Here is a 21,862-nt window from a genome sequence, read left to right as displayed (position 1 = left end):
CTTTTTACAAATTGTTTCAGTTTTTCAGTTTTTGTTTCTCTCCATTTCCTTTGTCACTTTTTTCGAAACGTTTGACCTAGAAGGAGGTGATGCATGCTGTGTAGTTGTCCAGTATCACTCTCTCCACTCGCTTGTCAACTACAAGTCGAGTGTTCCTCCTTCCTCTTCTCACTGAACTGAGTATTACTTCATTCTCTCCTCACTGAATCCATGGTGTGGGTGAGGTGCATTAAACCTAACATAGCCTTGCCAAGTGTCGCACACCAAGGGTTAAACAACTGCATTTTATAAGCGTTCCCACTTTATTGCAGGCTCATTCAATGATCACACCAATCAGCGGAGCAACCAAACTTCCAGGTCCCTGCTACCCATGAGGAGGCTGTGCCCTGCACACTCACGCTGCCTGCACTAATCCCAAAGGCTTAGTATGAATTTGCTACAAGGGGACAGAGCCCCTCCCACCCACGCCGTTATTGGTGAAGCGGATCACTTCTGCACCTGCTGTCACTGAATTCATCCAACCCAGTGCCAGTAAGTGAGACGCTGGCATCATCACGCTAGTGTTTCTGCTGCCTGACCAGTTGGAGCATCTTGTGGATATCCTGTAGGGCTTAATTTGAGCCTGTTTTTGCAGGTGGGGCCCACCTGCACTCATTTGGGGACCAGGACTTATTTTTCACAATAAGACTTTGATCTGAAAAAAAGAGGAGGAGAAAGGCAGCACAGGGGAAGGAGGGTGAGAATGATAGAAAAATAGTGACAAAAGAAAAACCTGCAAGACTGAGATAGAGAGGGAGTGAATGTAGGTTAGAGAATGAAAGAGGTATGAGGTTGGATCACGACTATGCAGCCTTGATATTCAACAACCTGACAGTCGGCAGCACCAGCCCCAGGCTTCTGAGAGAAACTTGGGGCCCTCACACCTATTATTTTATAAATTAAGTGTGGTGGACAGGAAGGAACTGAGAAAGTGGAGGACAGGACCAGGAGGGAGGAGGAGGAAATGCACAGTGTATGGGGAGAGAGAAAGGTGATTGGAAAGAGGAGAGAAGGACTGAGGGAAACACAGCTAGAGAAGAGAGAGCAGGATAAGGAAGGAGATGAGGGAGAGACTGGGAGTAGGAAAAGTGGACACCGATAAGGGAGAGCGGGAACACGGCTGGGGAGAAAGTAGGAGCGTGGAGAGAAGGGAGGCTGAGGAAGCAGAGTATACAGGAGAGAAGAGTGAGGGAAAGCAGAAAGAGATGACAGAGTGGGAAAGGAGAGTGCAGGGGCAAGGGAGAGCAGGGAAGCAGAGTTCAGGGAAGAATAGAAGGATATGGTGAAATGGCCAGAGCTTCCGACTTTTAACATGGGCAACCAGGTTCGAGTCTTGGAATCTGCTCAACATCCTGTGATTCTGGGCATATCACGTAGGGCCACATGTACAAATAATTCTGTTTGCGTCTTCCTAATTGTGAATCTTTGCAATTCACAACTAGTGATGTGCTAATATGTGTCAGACACATTTAGCGATTCCCAGTGGTATCATCAATATTCATGAGGTAGATCACAATTTGCGATCCCTTGGGGATACCCTAAAATCACAGAGATGGTGGCCTGCTGGGATCAGCAGACCACCATGTATATGATTGCTTTTTAAATAAACCAATGTGTTTTCTTTTTTAATGCAGTCAGTTTTTTGCAGCCCATTTTCCTTATAGGAAAAGGGGATAAGTTTCAAAAACAAAAATGAAAGGTTTTCATTTCATTTTTTAGAAGTAGGCAGTGGTCAATGGGACCACTGCCTGCTCTTAAAAAATATTTGCATCCCCATTCACAAAGGGGAAGGTTCCCTTGGAGGCCCGACCCCTTCCCATTTAGGAAAGGATTGCCACCAACTTGAAGTCGGTAGTAAACTGGAAATGTTTTTCAACTGCATTCCGGTCGTGAAACATTCATACATCCTCCTGTGAGCTGCTTTTAGGAAGGGACGCACTTAACATGTCCTTTCCTATTATCGACTCCGAAAGCTATTTTGCGATTTGGTAATTTTGTGACCGAATCACAAAATAGAGTTTGTACTTCCCTCAAAGGTTTTAGCAACCACAAAAAACCTTTGTACATGTGGCTCATAATCTCCCCAAGTCTTCAAAAAATGTATGTGTCCTTGTGTGATGTAACTGTGCTCATGTGAAGCACTCCAATACCTTCAGGTGGAGTTTGTGCTTTATAAAGCTGCAAACAAAAAAAGAAGAAGAAAGTGAATAAAAAGAAGAGAGCGTGAGAAAACACAGTACAAAGAGGGAAAGAATAAACAAACATGGAAGATTAGTGAGGCACAGCCCGGGTAAAGAAGAGGAAAGCGGATGGAGAGAATAAAAGCGAGAAAGCAAAGTGCAGGAGGCAGAAAGGGTGGGAAAGTGGTCTGAGAGATGGGCAAGAAAGGGAGGGTGCATATGCGAAAGGGTGGATGCAAAAGCAGACAGGGAGAATGGAAGCAAAATTCAGGGAAGGGATGGGATGGGTAGAAAAAAATCAGGCAGAAGAGCGAGCAAGAAGCAGATGGCAGGGGAGAAAATGGAAAAAGGAAAGCAGGAGAGAAGGGAGAGTGCGTAGGACGATTGCAGTGAGAGGAGAAGGAGGAAATCAGACAGAGAAAAGGGACAACAAGGAAGTAAAAGAAGGAGAGAAAGCAGACAGAGAATTTGGAGCAAGAAAGAAGACTGCAGCGGCAAGAAAGGGGAAACGAAGAGAAGATAAAGAGAAAGGTGGAAGAAAGGAGGCAAATGGACAGACAAAAGGGAAAGCAAGGAAGCAAAGGGTAGGGGGGAGAAAGGTGAGAAAAGCAGACATAGAAAAGGGAGAGCGAGGATACAGAGTGCAGGGCAGAGATGGGGCAATGAAGCAGGGCGTAGGAGGAGAAGAGGAAGGAAAGCAGACAGAGAGAAGGGAATGTGAGGTAGCAGAGAGAAGGGGAAGGAATAGCGGACAGAGAGAAGGGGCACAGAGAAAGAGTGTGCATGGGAGAGAAAGGAAGGGAAGCTTACAGAAAGAAGGGAGAGCAAAGAAACAGTGCAGTGATGTGCAAGGGGGAGGGGAAGCAAGCAGAAAAGCAGTGTGAGCTGTCTTATTCAGTTCTGGTGGATTGTGGCACTTTTGAGTTCACTCGTGCCCCCTTCCCGACCCCTCCCCCCCCCAGAGGATGTCATCACCTGGTGGGTCACAGCGCAAGCTACCGGTTCAGTATCATACAGATGAGGGTCAGTGCCAGCAAATACAGATGGGGTGCAGGGTCAGCGAACAGCGAATACAGATGGGTGCGGTACCAGCGAATATAGAGGAGCTGCAGTGCCACCAAGAAAAGCACTGAACTGGAGGCATATTTGCCACCTTGGTGGCGCAGGGCAGAGCAGCACGTCACTTTGCTGCGCTGCCCTGCGTCGCAGGGAAAGGGCAGGGGTGCGCCGTCTTTATCCAATACAGCGCATTCCTGTCCTTTTCCCTTGTGCGGACTCCATTTTGGCAGCCTAGCGTCAATGCTGGCACCCTTACACCATGGTGCAAGGGTGCCGTGTTGCATGCAGGATTGTTTTTGCGCAAGAAGGGGACCTTCCTTCACAAAAACAATCCTGAGAGGCTGTTTCCTCTTTTTATGTGTGCTGCAGGATGCAGAATGCAGCACACATAGAAAGAGCCAACAATGAGGAGAAATAAAGGTATTTCTTCTTGTTCTGCCTCTCCTGGGGAGGTGTATCTTTTTGGCGCATTCCAAGGTTTACCAGGTTTGGTAAATCTTGGAATGCATCAAGAACCACAGGAGCTGCATGGAATCACCCATGCAATGCCCATGGAACGCCTCCGTTGGAGCAGAGAAATTCAACACTTTTAAAGTTTGATATCTTACCATCCCCTTTTTATATTGCAGCCTGTTTAAAAATATCAGGACGATTGTTTTGGTAACAGTAAGTAGGCTACAGTCTTAAAAAAACACTTCTGGACCTAGTAGCTCTTTTAATTCCATTTCTGGACCATTGCCTTGTACAAAAGTGTGTGATTTTTGTAACGAAGCTGATTATGTAAGGCATACCTGCTCTATCTACTTGTGATAAAGTGTCACTCCTGGTGTCACACGTAACGCACGGCAATGTCACACATGAGCACTCTTAGAAATTTCCATTTCTTTGTTCATCAGCCCTTGCCCCTATGCTTTCTTGCAGTTCCATGCAGCACTAACTTCACTGGTCCAGAGGGCTACATGGAGTCTCCAGCACACCCTGGCGTGGTATACTACAACGGTGTGGACTGCGCGTACACAGTTTCAGTTTACGGCGGATATGGAGTTGAGATAAAGGTGAGTGGTTGCCTCTGTGCAAGGAGGGACTGCGGGAGGGAGGTTGCACTGGAAGTAGGTGTAGTGTTGTGGATGGGTTTAGAAAAAGTTCAATTAACCCACAGCATACTTGATGCACACATACCTGCCTCCTCCATGGCAGGAATCTGCAATGCCTTTTCAGTTGCCCATTCAAATTGTATTGTATTGTATTGTAATCGTATTTATATAGCGCTTACTACCCCTGACGAGGCGTCGAAGCGCTTTTCGATGAGTAGCACGCTACTCCGGAACCCAACAAGAATTAGTGATGGATTAGTATCATTTAATAATGAGTACAGTTTTAGTATTATTATGAGTTAATTTGAGCTGCGGATATGAGAGTTTGTTAGTTAGATTGACTGGAGTAATGGAGGGGTGGAGGAGGAAAGAAATCTAAAAGTGTTAATTGGGAGTATATCCTTCATTTACTCAATCCAAAGGCTTCGGATGAATAAAGGGGGGTGGAGGAGGGAAGAGTATGTGGAAGGGTTAGGGAGAGCATAGTAGCAGGGTGAGATGAATGCAGGAGAATTTAGTAGGGTTGTGTGGGAGGTCACAAAGATGGAGTGAGGTTTGCTGAGTTAGATGTGGAGGTGGAGGGAAGAGCTTAGGCAGAGATATTTAGGAGATGGAAGTGGTCGAAGGGATTTGGGATGAGTCAGAGTGAGAATGGAGGATAGTTTGATAGAGACATGACATAAGAGTGATGAAAAATGAGATCAGAAATTCATAGATATCTAGTATAACAACCCAAAAAAAAAAAAACAGGAGCCATGCAATGATCCACAACATGCCAATCACAGAAACAACATATACACATACATACACATACATACACATATATATATAAATATATATATATGTATATTTATACACACACACGAATACACACATATGCACATACAATACATAATTAGAATCATGGGTAAAAAATACAGGTTTAAAAGAGTGTGTGTGTATTTTATTGTTATGACAGTAGCAATACATATTTTCCAAAGAAACTATAAATAAATAGAAATATACATATAATCTGAAAACGTATTTATCCACATAGGCATATGCAGTTCATAGTTGTTTGAAAAAGGTGGTTATGAAGGAAAGAGCCAACTCTTGAGTAGTTTTCTGAAAACAAGAAAGTTATCTGTGGCTCTTATAGTTGGGGGTAATGAATTCCATAGTTTTGCTGCTTGGACGGAGAAGGATGTACCACCTACAGTCTTTTTCTTGTATGGTGGTGTTCTAAGGCGATGATTACCAAACCTAAGTTCTAACAACAGGCAGGTTGCGTAGAATGTGTGATTATTCTTTTTTATACTGCATTCTTTGTCTGGTGCCTATTAATAAAAAAGTTACTCAAAATAAAACGAAAGGCCCCAGACGTGTCTGTTCAGTCACCTCCACAAGCCCCCACCACATGCAGGCCAGCTTTTCTCAGTTGAATGCTGTACATGTGAAAAAACATATTTTATCATCTTTTTTGCCCATTTCAACACGTTTCATCAACTGGACGAGGTCTTACAGAAGTTCATCAGTACAGTTCATGAAATATTGTCTTTCTTCTATCCTGTGGATATTAATGCTGACCAAAGAGAAGATAAGACTTACCACCCTGAAGAATTCTGCTGTAGTGCATGGGCCTTGATCCTGAAGTTTTGTTGTTGCTCGTCACGCATCCTGATCATGTGGCTGTCTGCTGCAGGATGCGTGTACTGATCCTGGGACTTTCTGCTGTGAGACGTGTGTCCTGATCTTGAGGCTGTCTGCGGCGGGACACACATCCTAATCCTAAAGGCTGAGCTGTTGGCTGTGGAACATGTGTACTGATATTGGAACTCTCAGCTGCAGAACATGTGTTATGATCACGAGGCTGTCTGCTGTGGGACACATGTACCAATCTTGGAACTCTCTGTTGTGGAACACGTGTTGTTATCATGATGCTCTCTGCTGTAGGGCACATGTCCTCTTTGCTGTGGGGTGCATGGCCTGACCTGAGATTCTTATGCCACAGGACAAGTGTACAGATGGTGAGGCTCTCTGCTATGGGACAGGAGTCCTGGTTCTGAAGCTGTCTATTGTGAGGTACTTGTTATGATCCTGGGACTTTCTGCTGTGAGACCGATGTCCCAATCTGGAGGCTCCATTCTGTCAGGCATGTGGCCTGATCCTGTGGTTCTCTATTTTGGGGCAGTGGTGTTGGTTCTTGTGCCTCTCTGCTTTGTTAGTTGAGTCTTTAGGTTATTGAAAGACTTTGCTGTCTCAGGAATTGGGCTTTGAGTACAGGAGATTCTCTTCAGTATATGATAAACAATTTGACCCTAAGTTCTTGTGCTGTGAAGGATGCACCCTTAGGTCTTGGAGATATTTGCTGAGAGGGGTGAGTTCCTAAGTCTAGTGGATTAGCTAATGGTCAAGATAAGCTTTTAGGTATAGAGAAATGTCTTGTGCAGTTAATAAATCCCTCGGTCCGGGAGACTGTTGGAGTGCTACTTTAGAACTTGCCAGGGAAAATGTACCCTAAGTCCTTTCAGGGCAGTGCTGCAAATCCATTCTTTCAGCTCGTGGGCCTCCACGCCTAACTATGACCTCTAGCTTTCAAATCTCAGAGGGTCTCTAGTGTGGAAAGCTTCCCTCCCAAGCTTTCACTTGCTTGTCCATTCAATATAGGGCCTCATTACAACATTGGCGGGCGGCAACCACCGCCCGACACCCGCCAAGTTGTAACTGCCGTGCGGCCGCAAATGCGGCCGCACTCACGCGGTGGCCATTTTGACATCCCCGCTGGGCTGGCGGGCGGAAACCAAGTTTCCGCCCGCCGGCCCAGCGGGGATGTGGGCCGCAACACAGGAGCCGGCTCCAAATGGAGCCGGCGGTGTTGCGGGCGTGCGACGGGTGCAGTTGTACCCGTCGCGCTTTTCACTGTCTGCATAGCAGACAGTGAAAAGCCGCATGGGGCCCTGACAGGGGGCCCCACGACTCCCCGTACCGCCAGCCTTTTCCTGGCAGTTCAAACCGCCAGAAAAAGGCTGATGGTCGGGGACTCGTAACGCTGCCCATGCGGATTATCACCGCCGGGGCAAATGTGGTGGAATACCCCAGGAAGCACTGCCATGCTGTTGGCGGTGCTTCCGTCATTTTAGCCCTGGCGGTCTCATACCGCCAGGGTCAAAATGACCCCCTTTGTATCTTCTCCAAGGTCCATATGGCCCTGCAAAACAACTTTCTGTCTTGCTACTAGACCTAAATATAACCCTCAAAGTTTTCTGAGCCTCAGTGGCTTAGATAAGTTCCTTCTTGGGAGCTAAGAGCAGTAGCACAAGGAAAGCTTGGAACCTGCCATTAGAACTCATTGCCGTAATGGCACAAGATGACAATCCAGCAATCCAAGAAAGGTATCCCAATGCCAGATGGGCACCCAAACCCGATTTAATAATTTATTTATTTGTAGATTTATTTGTAAACGGCTTGCATTAACTTCTGAGTGCTTAGAACTACAGTGTGCAAAAAATAAACAACCAACAGAAAACCAAGTAAACAGCAAAAGCTAGAGTTCAAAAGAATGAAACAGGATGGAAGTAGGTTGTTTTGAGCTGGGGCCCATCGTATTCCATAGTTTAAGGTCTTGCATTCCCATTAAGAGCCTGCCGTGTTTCAGACTACTGAAAGGCGGGTCAAAGGATTAGGAACAATGATGGTGAATGGAGGGTTCTGGCGGGAATGGAATGTGGGATCAGCTTTTGTACTTATGATGGTAAGGCCGCCCTTTTTATATTAAACCTTATGGATGATAAGAGCATCTTCAAACTGATCCTGGTCTCCACGGGGCACACATGATTGTCTTCAGTTCTGGTTTATTGTTACCATATCTCCATAGGTACAGCCACACACTGGTGGCTAGATTTTGGCATCTTTGCCATCTGTCTATTGGATTCTTTGTTCGTGTAATTAGATTTTGATGTCGGGCACATGAGGATATGGATCTGGCACTGATCTAAGAGTGTGTAAAGTGGGTGGAATGGCAGTGGATAGAGGGATGATCTCAGGGACACCGGGCAGTGACTTGCTACAGGATTCCGTAGATCTCAGTCTCATTTGTTGGCAGAGATCACAGACAGTGGAACTGATCCAGTTTAAGGAAATACTGAACTAACCTTTAAGTCTGTTATGTCCATAGTAGCAGCAGAGCGGCTTGTTGGTCTTCCTCTCTCATGTCAGTCGAGGTGGTTGTGTCCCTCTCGTGCACTGGCAGAAGGACATAAAACAGTTGATTTTCTCCAACATATTCTTTTTACTTTTTCCGTGACTGACCTTGCTACTATTTTGCAGTAGGATCACATGGAAAATTAGAAATTGGAGTCTAGTTAGCAAGCAGAAGACGGGACACGATTGTGTGTTTTAATTTGTTTAGACTGTGTTAGTCTTCAGACAGAGCTTTATCATGTTGGTCCTGTTGGTTACGCTGGCAAAGAAAATCTTCTTCATGCATGTAGCTGTTTAGTTATAGGGGTGTGTATTGGTTGCATCAATATTTTAAGGTAACTTGATCATTACTGCCTATGTTACAGCTTATAGCAGGGGGTCTTCAAACTGAGGGGGGGGTGGCTAGAGGGGCCTCACGTGATCCCAGGGTGTGCCAGGTTCTTGCCAAAAGAAGCATTATGCTGATTTCAGGGCTTTGTTTTAATCTGAAAAAAATATGATCAGCACCAAACCGCTCTATAATGAGCCACCAATAACATGTTTTGTCATTTATATCCAAGGTGGGATTGTGTGTCAAAGGGGAAGAGACTCCAAATACTCTTCGAAACCCCCATCCCCACCCACAGTAATCACACTGTGGATACTTTTACACTTTAGTAAGGCCTGTCTGACCAGAATAGTATGTTTGGCATCATGTATTTGGTTGCATTTTTTAAACAGTAGCAGGACTTACCTGCAATGCTTACATAAGTCTAGACATATTTAACAGAATTATTGTGAACAGTTTGGAGGGGAACCCAATGATATATTTTTTTCCCCACGGGATGGAGGGGCGGTAGTGATACGTTTTAAGACCACTGGCTTAAACGTTGGTGAGGGACGCTTGAGGTATGGCAGGTAGGAGACCTTGATTAAATTAGGGTGAGAAGGTTTACAGATGCATTGTAAATCTTTCCAATTATTTAATCAAAAACATCAGCAATTCCTGATAGCGTTATGGGTTGTTGTGTTGTTGTAAGAGGTTTGTTTTTTATTGGCTTTTGTTCAGTCCTTTTCTGGAAAATATTGAACATTACTGTGCTCCCTTTTCCAGTTTGCTTTTTAATAACCTCACCCACTCCTCCTTTAAGCAGAATCATCCTTTAAGCCTTTTCTGCTCCTCGCTGTAGCATTTTTGTCAGTTTGGAAAAAAGATTTATGCCACCACCCTTCCAGGTTTCCACATTGTTTCCACTCTAAATTGCCCCTCAAGAAGAAGTTCCTTATATTGCGGTAGGTTATAAAGCCACCATGACATAACAGCATGGAAGAAAGACTGCCTTCTGCATTGTGACACAACCATAAACAGATGTTTTGCGTGGGTCAGAGGCGCGGCTGCCCTGTCGCTTTAAATAAAGGCCACGCACAGAATGTCAAGTCAGCACAAGCTGCCAGTGGCACTGCGTGCTTTCTCCCCAGTCACCTAATTGCAGGTGTTCAGAGGGGAAATTTAAAGCTAAAAAAGGTGAAAAGCAGCAACCGAGATGGAGCGTTTCAGCCCTTCGCAGGGTGAAGCCATTTTCTTTCTGTTTGTTGTGACCTTGATGGTGACATTAAAATTGTCACGCCCATGCTGCTCCTGCGATAGAAGTTGGTGGTTTATTTATTTATCTGAGAATGTATTTGTAGTCACAGTGTAGCACAAGTAGGCGTGCACGTGGGCATGCGCAGATTAACCTGGTGCCACGTTGGCGGCTCTGTTCCGTCTTCAATAAAGTGCCTTTTGCTCTATTCCATTCATGTATATAATCCCCATGGAGGGCAAAATAGCTTTCCTTGTGTCACAGTTTCAACAGAGTTCCTTGAAACCATATTTTGTAGGATTTCTGTGCACCATCGCATTGCAAACGTTCACAGATCTATCAAAATGAGTCTTGATGAGAAGACCCCATAATATTGCAGCATGGATGAGCAAATTTTGCAGCATCGTGAAGTTCATGAAAAATCCACGAGGCCAGCCTCTTCATGAGACTCACTATCAGTCAGATTAGTTTTTTTCTATTGTGCAGGTATTCCCAATTAAGTGACCCACTCAATTTATCTTTCCTTTTTCCTGCACTGCTAACAGTCGCCAACAACAGGTGTTCTAGGATGACGCATTGTTTGAGAATGTTGGCTTGGGTTTTTGTGATATATATATATATATATTTTTTTTTTTTTTCACTGAAATTGGGAATGTTGCAGTGATATCAAAGATGCCATGCAGATGTCCTATCAACACTGCCAAACAAGCAAAACAGGATACTGCTGCCGTCAAAAGAACCAAAACTGGGTTTTACAATATACTGGTTCCCCTGACAATTTGAACGACTCCCTGAAAAAATGGGATTCATTTGTCAAATAAAGGTGAATTATGAGCAGAAACAGGGGAGTTTCGGGAAAGCTTAACAGTGATAGGATTGTGTGTGTCTGCCAAACTGGAGCGGTGTTCGGTAAAAATTATACCGTGGAGAGAAGCCCGAGTAAGGGCTAAACAACGCTTGCAGCAGCAAAACAGGGCAAATGTGTAATCAAAATCAATAAAACGAGGTTCAATAAAATATATGGTTCCCCTGAAAAGTTGAGTAACTTACTGAAATAATAGAAAGGATTTAATTGGAAAACAAGGGGAAATCAGCAATAAAAAAAGTAATTATATACTTAGATGGACTGGAGTAGAAAAGTATTTGTGGAGCCAGGACATTTTCCAGCCAATGTGGGAAAGATCCATGAAGCTGTTTCTTTCATGATAAAGGATGGAAATAAATAAAAGATATGTGTTTCATGGGTTTTATGAGAAATGATTGGAGCCAGACATATCTAGAAATCCAACTGATCTCCAAATAATAAAGGAGTGCAGAACACACAGGTTTATGTAGAGTTAACATATTATAATTTTCTGTTTTACACATTTGGTGAATTGAGGGAAACACGTGAACAATACAGATATGGGGGACAGGTTTGCAAAACTCTTTTTCATGATCAAACAGAGGCTGTTAGGGCACAAGGTGCCCCTGGAAAAGAGCAAGACATGGCATCTAAGACGTTAGTGTAAGAGCTTGAATAGGGACGCATAATTCAGGTTACATATATGGTGGGAGATCGCCTCTTTGGAGAAGTATGTAGATATGGGCGTACTCCATGAGGCTCAGCATTTTTGTATTACCCACTTTTAATGACATGGACCCAGACCACCTAAAAAAATGACAAGTGGATAAAACAGAATGTTCAATAAAACTGATGAACACTCTAATCATACATGCTGAGCAGAGGCTACAACAAGCCCTGAAAAGATCAAAGAAATAGAGAAGTCTCTGGAGCCATTTAAAATGAATGAGGGCATCAATAATGCACTGAATGATATTGAGAAAAGAATAGAAAAACTTGAAAAGGAGGTACAAGTAAAAATGGCGAAAACATTTAATCGTGATAAATTGAATTATGCAGCAGGTCCAATCTATACATTTGCAAGTAAATTTGATTAACTGTACAACAGACAGACATAGGAGAAAGTAATAGAAAAGGATTATATACCATCAAGTACTGACAGCTCTGAAGTGAGTTTGGGGGATGAGGCCCCGACCCCGGGATGTCCAAGATTAGACTTCCCGGGAGAAATGAGACTCTACCAGATGTAGACATCGAGGAGAGGCAAAGGAAAAGTCAACAAAATGTTAGTAAAAGGAAGCGAACCAGAAGATCAAAGGAGAAGGGGAAAGTCCGAAAGAGGAAGCAACAACAAGATCTCAGTGCAATGGAAGATAATGTGGTTATCAATCTTTCCTCAAAAAGATTGGAGAAAAAACATATGACTCTACTAAATAAATGGTTGACCTTCTGCCCATTAACCTCCATATATACAGCAACAGCAAGAAATGATTTATCTAAATGTTCAAGAAAAGTGACGTTTAAGAAGTTCTTTGCTACAAAAAACAAGAAGGAGAAAGTGCAGAAACAGCAACAAATTTCATCCATGACAACTGTGGATCTAGCTGACCCTAGAATATTTATGGAATTGGCAATAGAAATGGAAGAATTGGAAGCTTCTCTAGTGATTGGTGAATTAACAGATTTGGAGTATTGAGCAAGTATGGGGATCCCCAGGGATGCAAATATTAGCAGTAAGTGTAAAATGACCTCAAAAGTTCACCTGCAATTACCTCCAGGAAACGAAGTGGATGTATTTCAAGAGGTCATGACCAAGGGTATTCATAGGATATCACGAAAGGCATATAGAGGTAAGGAAAGGAGTCATTAACATTCCAATATGACAAAAGCGGATTGGGAAGCCTTGAAGGATTTGCAAGATGACAGCATGATTGTTAAAACCTCTGACAAGGAGGGATATATATTCATAATGGATCGAAATAAATACATCAAAGAGGTGAAAAGGCAAATCAATGACAAGGAGAATTATGAAAAATGAAACTGTGCTCCAGCTGATGAGCATATGAGAATCTATCATCAAAAGTTGATTGTTTGCCAGAAGAGGGGTCTTCTTAATGATGATGATAAATACAAATACCTGAGATATGATAAGCTAGATCAATGATTGATTTTTTGCCCAAAGTGCATAAAGATTTATTAAATCCACTGGGAAGAACTACAGTGAGTACGATCGGCAAACTTGGAGCAAACTTCAAGGTTCATTGATATTTTTTTGTTTCCATATGTACCCACTTTACCCTCATACATTAGGGACTCCATGGATTTTTAAAACAGAATCAATGGAATTCCATGGCAACAAGGCTATTTGATGGCGACCATTGATGTGGCATCTTTATATACGTCCATTGAACACAAAGATAGGGTGCAAGCCTGCAGGTATTTTTTGAGGTTCAGATATGTCAGTCTGCTTGAACACACAGTAATGCTCATAGAGATGAATTTTGTCTTACACACAACGTATTTCTTTTTGCTAATTTTTATCATCAAAAGAAAGGGACAGCTGGGCACGTCTTTCACCCCCACGTTCGCGAACCTAACGATGGGATGGTGAGAGGCAGAGACAGTCTGAATGGAAGAGTATGCTGCTAGCCTGGAACATGTGATTTTATGAGTCTTTTTTATTGATAATTTATTTTTAATCTGGGGTTGGAGTGAAGAAGAGCTCACTGTTTTTAATTGGATCATTGAAAGATAACCCCCTAAGATTGAAATGTACCCATGAAATTCACACTCACATAAATAACTTTCCACGATGTGAAGATTTATATAGAGGGAACTAAGATCTGTACTGAGCTCTACAGGATGCCTACCAGCCCTAATAGTTTGTTACATGTCAATAGTAGACATCCACGTGCATTAAAGTGGAGTATACCATTTGGCGAAGTCTTACGAGCCAGCCAAAATTGCTCGGAGGATGATGAATTTGACAAAGAAGCAGAAGACGTTTCAATATTTTGTGAGGATAGGATATCCTATATCAGTGCTGGAAGATGCGTTGAAAAGGGCTGGGCAGCGGAAAAGAACAGAGCTCTTGGGCCCCAAAGTTAAGCACACCAAAAAGGAATAAGAGATGACAGTTATTAGGTATATCATGGACTTTAATGAATCTAGCTATGAGATTAAGAGTCTAGTCAAGGAAAACTGGAAAATTCGGATGATGGATGAAGACTTGAACAAAATCTTGCCAGAGCATCCCTCAATAACATAGATAAAAGACAGCGTCTGTGGATGATCTTTTAAAAAGTAGTTTCAAGAGGAACCAGGACAAAAAATGCTCATATTGGCTGATAGAAAATCAGAAAGATTTTTGGCACTGTTCTAGATGTAAGGCTTGTGGACATGGGCAAAGCAGAACATGTTTCACATTGCAAAATGGAAAAACTGAGCAGATTAGAGAAAGGACAACATGTGAGTTTACATTTGTGGTTTATATCCTGGATTGTATGTGTGGATAAAAACACATAGGGAGTACTGTCAATAAATTAAATCTATGTATTTTACATTTGAGAGCGATCATCAGTAGAGACTTTGCTTGTGCCATGGCCAAACATATCTGGGAATGTCATAAGGGAAATATGTCCGAGCTGTATTATTATGGAATACAGACAATATGGAAATCACCCAGAGGAGGCAATCAGGAGATAGCGTTAAGGAAAGCAGAGCCAAGATGGATCATCAGGGTAGCACAGAGGTGCCTTGGGGCCTAAATGCAGATGCTGAACTCCATGTGCATTTAACCTGAAGATATGTTGAAATGAGACTTGATATTTTATACTTTGTGATTGACTCTTAATGAGATTGTTGAAGCAACACTGTTGTATAATGGATTATTGGATAGGTGCGTGCACTAGCTCAGGGCAGCCTAATTAGGTTGATAAATATACAAAGCACGAGGGCTGTACTTTATGGTTGTAGTTACACTTATTTGCATATTGTACTTTATTGCGATTTGCACATAACTACATATTGCACTTTGATGTTGCAGGTAGCACAGGTTTATTAAGACATGAACAGAGTATGGACTTCAACAGTAGGTATTCCATCTCAGGGAAGTTTAATAGAACATAGTCCTGGGAAGTCCTCAATCAATATGAGTGGGCTTTCAGCACAATATGATGAAACAAGTTTTGCTGTTTTACATTTGCTAGTGATTTTCTTGTGACATTTTTGTTGTGAGATTGCTGAAGTGGTACTATCGTATAATGAATTCTTGAACTAGATGCATGCAAAAGCTCGGGCTACACTAATTAAGTGAATAAATGCACAAAATCCTGGGCTGGAGCATGTCTTGCACCACTGCATGTTATAGTTGTAGTAGCACTTATTTGCACATTGCCCATCATTGCGATTTGCATATAACTGAATATTGCACTTTAACGTTGCAGGCAGTGCTTCTCTGTGTTTTGCACTGGGAAGTGTAATAGAACACAGTCCTGGGAAGTCCTCAATCAATAGAGGGCTTTCAGCACAATATAATGAAACAAGATTTGCTGTTTTACATCTTGCAAGTGACTTCCTTATGAGATTGCTCAAGTGGCACTGTCACATAATGAATTCTTGGATTAGGTGCGTGCAAAAGCTCAGGGCAGATTATTCAAGTGGATACATTTACAAAGTCCTGAGCTGGAGCAAGTCTTGCACTACTGCACTTTATGGTTGCAGTTGCACTTATTTCACATTGCATATTATTGCAATGTGCACGTAACTGTAGTGCTTCTCTGTGTTTTGCACTTTATTGTATATAGTATCCTTACTTTCGCCCCTTCCCCCACCCCCCTTTCCCTTAATTTAGAAGGCATATCGAATGGGACATGATATAAACAGATGTCATGAAAACTAATTTTCAAGGATATTGAGTACTTGTTTCCTCATAAAAGAATACTCCTCTGATTTGCCTTTAATGGACCAAATGTATACATGCTTGCAAATAATGCATATACTTGATTTAGTGAATATGGTGGTTGGTTCGAGGGGGGTGAGACAAACATGTACTTTACAAGTAAAAGGTACTAGGACCCTTAGGAATACTTTATTGATATTCTTATATGCCCAAGTGGCTTATAAGTCAGATGTGCAGTCAGATGTTAATAGTGTGATGTATTGGAATGAGTTCTTAGACAGTTGTTTAATGAAAACGGAGAAATAATGTAGTGCTCATTTATTGTGAATCTGTTATAGTGAATGTAACATGATGGGTTGACCGTAAGAGAAATCAACATGACGTGGTACCTTACAAGTAGAAGATATTGGGGCCTCCATGTATTTGTTACTAATGCCTCACAGAGGTATGCAGTTGTACACGTTTATGATTGGCATACCCACCTTATAAACTATGACTGTCAAAGCGAGCTCACACAATTTGAATAGAGTGAATATGAGTAGGTATGATTGGTAACATGACTGCCTATTCACTTCAAAAAATTCGTAACAGAGATGTGATCATGTTAAATAAATGAATAAATGAAAATTATATGGTAGGAAACAAGGGAATTATATGTTAGAGAACGAGAGCAATATTGTCAAGAGAGTGAAGGTGAATATGTAATATAACATAGAGGAAACAGGAACAATAATCTTGTATGGTGTCTAGTTGTTTATATTCTGTGGAGTTCTCACCAATATGGAGGAACTGGTAAGCAGTTGTATTGCATGGTGTTTCCTGTTGATTTGTGCACGTCTCTTATTGGCGTTGGGAGGAGGAGATTGCTCTCCCTTAAGAACACTCTGGATTGACCTCAACTCTATGGCCAGTGGAAGGCTTCAGCCAAAACGCGTCGCCACTCATGTTGTTTCCTGCACTGGAGAATGAGGTGAAATCAAATATAATTGGTTTGGAGTCTGGTTGTGCTGCCTGTTCTTTCTAAACCAGACCAGGATTATTGAAGTTGAAACGTGTGGCTTTGAGACGCTATTGGAATATATATATATATATATATATATATATATATATATATATATATGTATATATCACCAAGCTGATGGCCCCTTTAAGATCTGGAGCAAACTGCTGTTGTCCACAAAGACAATTAATTGTTCCCCTCATCTCTTCATGCAGTGGCAGACTTCAGTCTCCTTTAAAATGCCTCTCAGCTGGCCCCAAACTGCTGTTTGTCAGTGTCAAGTGGACTACAATTACAGGTGATATCTTTATTAAGTAGGACTGTGTTTTTGATCTAATGACATCACATTCTGGGCTGTTTCTACACCAGATCCCGTTTGGACTCATCTACCAGGTCTCAGTCAGTCCATTAGTCCATTTCATGCTGGGCTGCTCCCTTCATGCAGTCCTCTCTCTGTCTCTAGGCACCACACACTCATCACACCCTGGAGCGCCTTTGAGCCTTTCAGCTAAGAATATGAATGTGCTGGTGGCAAGGGCTCAGCCTGTTTCTGCCGCTCTGGGATAAAGGTATCAAGGTCCATCCTCTGAACCCTTCTGTTCTTCACTACAGCATTGTGGGGGAATCTTAACACATCTCCTGCCTGCTGCCTACCTTTTTTTAGCGCAACTACCAGGACCAATAAAAAGAGGTATGATGGCTGCAATATTTAAATTTGGCAGGTGGTTCTGTACAAAGAGCATGCTTTTAACATTTTTCCAAATTTGCTGATTCTGCATTTTTTTGTAGACTGCAAAATCACAATACTCTGGGGAGTCTGTCAGACTACAGTGGCATCAAAATGTGCCTTGATTGCATTACATTAGGACTTGATGACATCACAGTGTAACACAATGGTATCATGATATACTTTCTTTTAGTAAGAGTCTGGCTTGGAGCCAATGTATTGAATTGAATTGTATGGTTATTTATGTAGTCCTTTTCATACTCCTTACAAGGCCTAATGCACGTTTCAGATCGCCTAATAAGTAGCCACTCGATGTCTATCAATTTCATACTGCTTCATAGCCCTGTGAGGTCACTCAAGCACTCTGGCTTGTGTTTAGTTCCTGGGCTTCTGCTGGTGCCTGGTTGAATGTGTTGGCTGCAGTTAGACTGGTAGGGGAAAAACTTAGTGCAGTGCATATGAATTGTAAGTAAGGAAGAGGTGCTGAGTTGGCTTCCTGCCACATGTGTACAGGTGTTGTGAAGTAGTGTAAGGATAGACGCAGTACTGCATACAGGCACTTACCATCTTTGTGTAATCAATGTTGCGTGAAGCTTGCTGGTAATGTTTGTGCATTCCACAGGTAAAGACAATAATTTGGTCACGCCAGATTGTTGGACTGAGAGGCAATCCACCCACTAATTTTGTTCCATACAACCCTTTACAATGTTGCGGTGCAGACTGTAGGATTTGCGCCACATAAATCCAGAGTGATGCTGCCTAGCTGTTCCTGTTGTGCTGTTGATTAACAACACTACAAGGCTGAGTCTTCATTTGGTTATTTTAATAAACGCCTTGTTTTCATCATCATTTTTAGGTCTAGATGGCTGTTGGTTGTCCTTATTTTCTTTGGTAATGTGTTCCATATTTTGCATATTTTTTCTGAGAATGAGCTACAAGCTATCTTGTTTTTGTGAAAAATGGAATGGTTAGTAATGGTGCCATTCTTGATCTGAGGTTTCTCTTTTGGGTGTAGAGTTGGGTATTGATATATAGAAACTGGTCTAGTGCATTGGTGTCCCTTGTGGATGAAGTAAAGGATGTTTGTGCATATCATTCTTGTAACCAGTAGTCAGTGCAGCGTAACGTGGTCGGATCTGGTCAGGTAAGGAGCATGCCTGGCAGCAGATTCTGGGCTCATTGGCATTTGTAAACCTGAACTAGAGTCCATTGGTGTAAACTATTAGTGACAGCACTGAAGCTGTTGATGCTTGTTCTCTGAGGGTGTAGCCCTGGTATGGAAAGAATTGTCTTAAGGTTCTTGTGATGCTGAAAGCGCTTTTCATCAGATTGCTGACCTCACTTTCAAATGAGAGTTTGGAGTGCATAGTAACACCAATGCTCTTTGTTTCTGTTGCTGTGTTGGAAGGAGATTCAGGGGGTTATTCCAACTTTGGAGGAAGTGGTAATCCGTCCCAAAAGTGACGGTAAAGTGACGGACATACCACCAGCCGTATTACGAGTCCATTATATCCTATGGAACTCGTAATACGGCTGGTGGTAAATCCGTCACATTTGGGACGGATTACCACCTCCTCCAAAGTTGGAATAACCCCCTCAGTTTCCTTAGACCAGGCTCTGGTTTGGCCATTGATTTTCCACAATCCACAGGTTAGTGTCTCCATTTTAGGTGGTTTAGTTTCAGTTGATTGTATGGCGCCCAGGTGTCAGGCATTCTGTAAGTATCTGTTTATTTCCGTTTTACAGGCATTAATTAACCCAAGAAGTGGGGCAGGTACATAAAGAAAAGGTGCCATTGATAAGTCTCGGGAGGCATCTAGATTTTGTGAGAATGGTGATGATAGGAATGGAGGCGGTGCTGGGACTTGCAGTATCTCAGATAGGTATGACTATGTCCATATTGGTGCAGTGCACTGAATTTCTGTATTGTTCAGTCTTTGAAGATGTAGTTGATGGTACAGAGTTTCAAAAGCTGCAGAGAGACAATCGCAACTCATCCACCTTGTCCACGAGGTCATACAGCTATTGAAAATAGCCTGTGATAGTGAGGCGTTTCCATCCTGTCTCAAAATAATCTTCATGATCCTCTAATGGGTAAGGTCGGGAATTGGCTTGGTTCGGCTCGTGAGAAGGCTGTAATGGTATAACAAGAGGCCTCATTAACAGCAAAATAGTCCTCTTAAATCACAATGCAGCCCAATTACATCACAGTATTTGTTAACCACATTACACCCTCAGGAATATCTCATTAGCTTTGTGACATCACAACATGGCTTAGCTCCATGGCAATGGAGCACTCAATTCAGAAAAGGGCTCAACTGCATTTCAGTATCGTATATAGCAAACAGTAGCGCCCAATCATATCACAGTAGGATTGGATGACATCACAATGTGGTCCTTCACATCACAATGAAATACAATGAAACTTCAAAATAAGGCTATAGGAAAACGACTTTGATTATATATTTGTTATTTCTTTTAGTTCTTAAATCACTTTGCTCAACATGTTTCTGTTATTCATATATCTAGCCATATGATAAGTCAGTTGAGTGGGAGGTTCTTGGATTGATGGATCAGACTTTACTCCCCTACTACAGAGTGATTAAAACATAGCAGGGCTGAGCCAAGCTGAGGAAAATTAAATGCCGTTAATTATGTAAAGTTCTTTTTAACACTTTAAAAAATTGTGATGTTTATGACTCGAAAGTAGATGAAAGAGCCTTCAGTATGAGGTTTTGCAGGTGGAAAACTCAGTAAAAGCCTAACTTTTGTGAGGGAAATCCTCCCAAAAGAATCTGTTTTGCCCAAACCTTCACCCACAAGGCAAGATGTGCACAGTATGAAACCTTAGTAACTTCAGAAAAGACATATAGAAAATTAATTGTAATTCTACTCACTCTTAATTAAGAAAGCACACAAGGGAAACAAACAAATATTACTAAGTCTTCATATAAAGTGTTTTACAGCAACTTGTTTAAACAAGCATTGGCAAAGCCAATAGGTCTCACCTACGCAAGAGCTATTGGCCTTGGCAATGTGTCTTAGCCATTATGTACAGCAGTGTGGCTGCAGCTCAGCATAACTAAAAGTTAGTGACGTGAAGTGCGGGTTGGGTGGGTAGATCAGAGTGGGGTTGATTGGAGTAGAGTGGAATGGAGTAGACTGGGGTAGAGTGGAGTGGGTAGGTTGGTGTAGGGTAGATTGGAGTAGAATGGAGTGAATTTGGGTAGATTGGAGTGGAGTGGAGTGGGGTGGGGTAGATTGGAGTAGAATGGAGTGGGGTAGATTGGAGAGGGAGAGATGGATAGTTTAGCATGGTAGATTGAAGTGGGGGGTAGATTGAATTAGGGTCGATTGGAATGGAGTGGGGTAGGTTAGAGTGGAGTAGATTGGGATAGTTTAGAGTGGGGTAGATTGGGGTAGGGTGGAGTTAAATATATTGGGGTAGATTGGAGTAGAGTGGGGTAGAGTGGGGAAGAGTGGTGTGGAGTGGGTTGGGGTAGATTGGAGTGGAGTCGGTAGATTGGAGTGGAATGTGGTAGATTGGGTGGATTATAGTAGGGTAAAATGAAATGGATTGGGGGTTGATTGGGGTAGTTTGGAATGGGGTAGAGTGGAGTGGGGTACATTGGTAGAGTGGTAGATTGGAGTGGTGTGTAGTCGATTGGGATAGGGTGGGGTAGATTGGACTGATGGAGTTGAATTTGGGTAGATTGGGGTGAAGAGGAGCACATTGAGGTGGAGTGGGGTAGATTGGAGTGGAGTGCAGTGAATTGGGGTAGATTAAAGTGGAGAGGAGTAGACTGGAGTGGGGTAGATTGGAGTGGATTGGAGTAGATTGCAGTGGAGAGGAGTAGATTGGAGTGGAGTGTTGTAGATTAGGGTGGGGTAAAGTGGACTCTATAGATAGGAGTTGGATAGACTGGGTGGGTTAAGGTAAGGTACACTGGAGTGAAGTGGGGTAGATTGAAGTGAAGTTGGGTAGGTTGTAGTGAGATAGGTAGGAGTGGGGTAGATTGGAGTGAAGTAGATTAGAGGGGAGTAGGTTGGAGTGGGGTTGGATAGAGTTATGTGGGGTAGATTGGGATGGGTGGGGTAGATTGGAGTGGGGTAGATTGGATTAAGGGGCTGCATTGGACTGGAGTAGATGGGGTAGATTGGAGTGAGATAGATTGGAGTCGGGTAGATTGGAGAAGCATAGATTAGGGTGGAGTGGGGTGGGGTAAACTGGAGTGAGGTTGATTGGAATGGGGTGGGTCAGATTGGGGTGGAGTGGGG

General features: G+C 42.7%; 1 protein-coding gene across 1 annotated transcript in view; it reads left to right on the top strand.

The window, feature by feature from the left end:
• Window positions 1-21,862, top strand: part of SEZ6 (seizure related 6 homolog) — an 823,732-nt gene that overhangs the window by 368,282 nt on the left and 433,588 nt on the right. The window contains exon 3 of the mRNA XM_069226215.1: window positions 4,200-4,333. Coding sequence (XP_069082316.1) covers window positions 4,200-4,333 — 134 coding nt within the window. The remainder of the gene's footprint in view (window positions 1-4,199; window positions 4,334-21,862) is intronic.

This window comes from Pleurodeles waltl, chromosome 3_1, assembly GCF_031143425.1.
Source record: "Pleurodeles waltl isolate 20211129_DDA chromosome 3_1, aPleWal1.hap1.20221129, whole genome shotgun sequence".
In the NCBI taxonomy this organism is placed as follows: domain Eukaryota; kingdom Metazoa; phylum Chordata; class Amphibia; order Caudata; family Salamandridae; genus Pleurodeles; species Pleurodeles waltl.
Note: the sequence above shows the minus strand (reverse complement) of the source record. Positions and strands in the feature narration are given on the sequence as shown.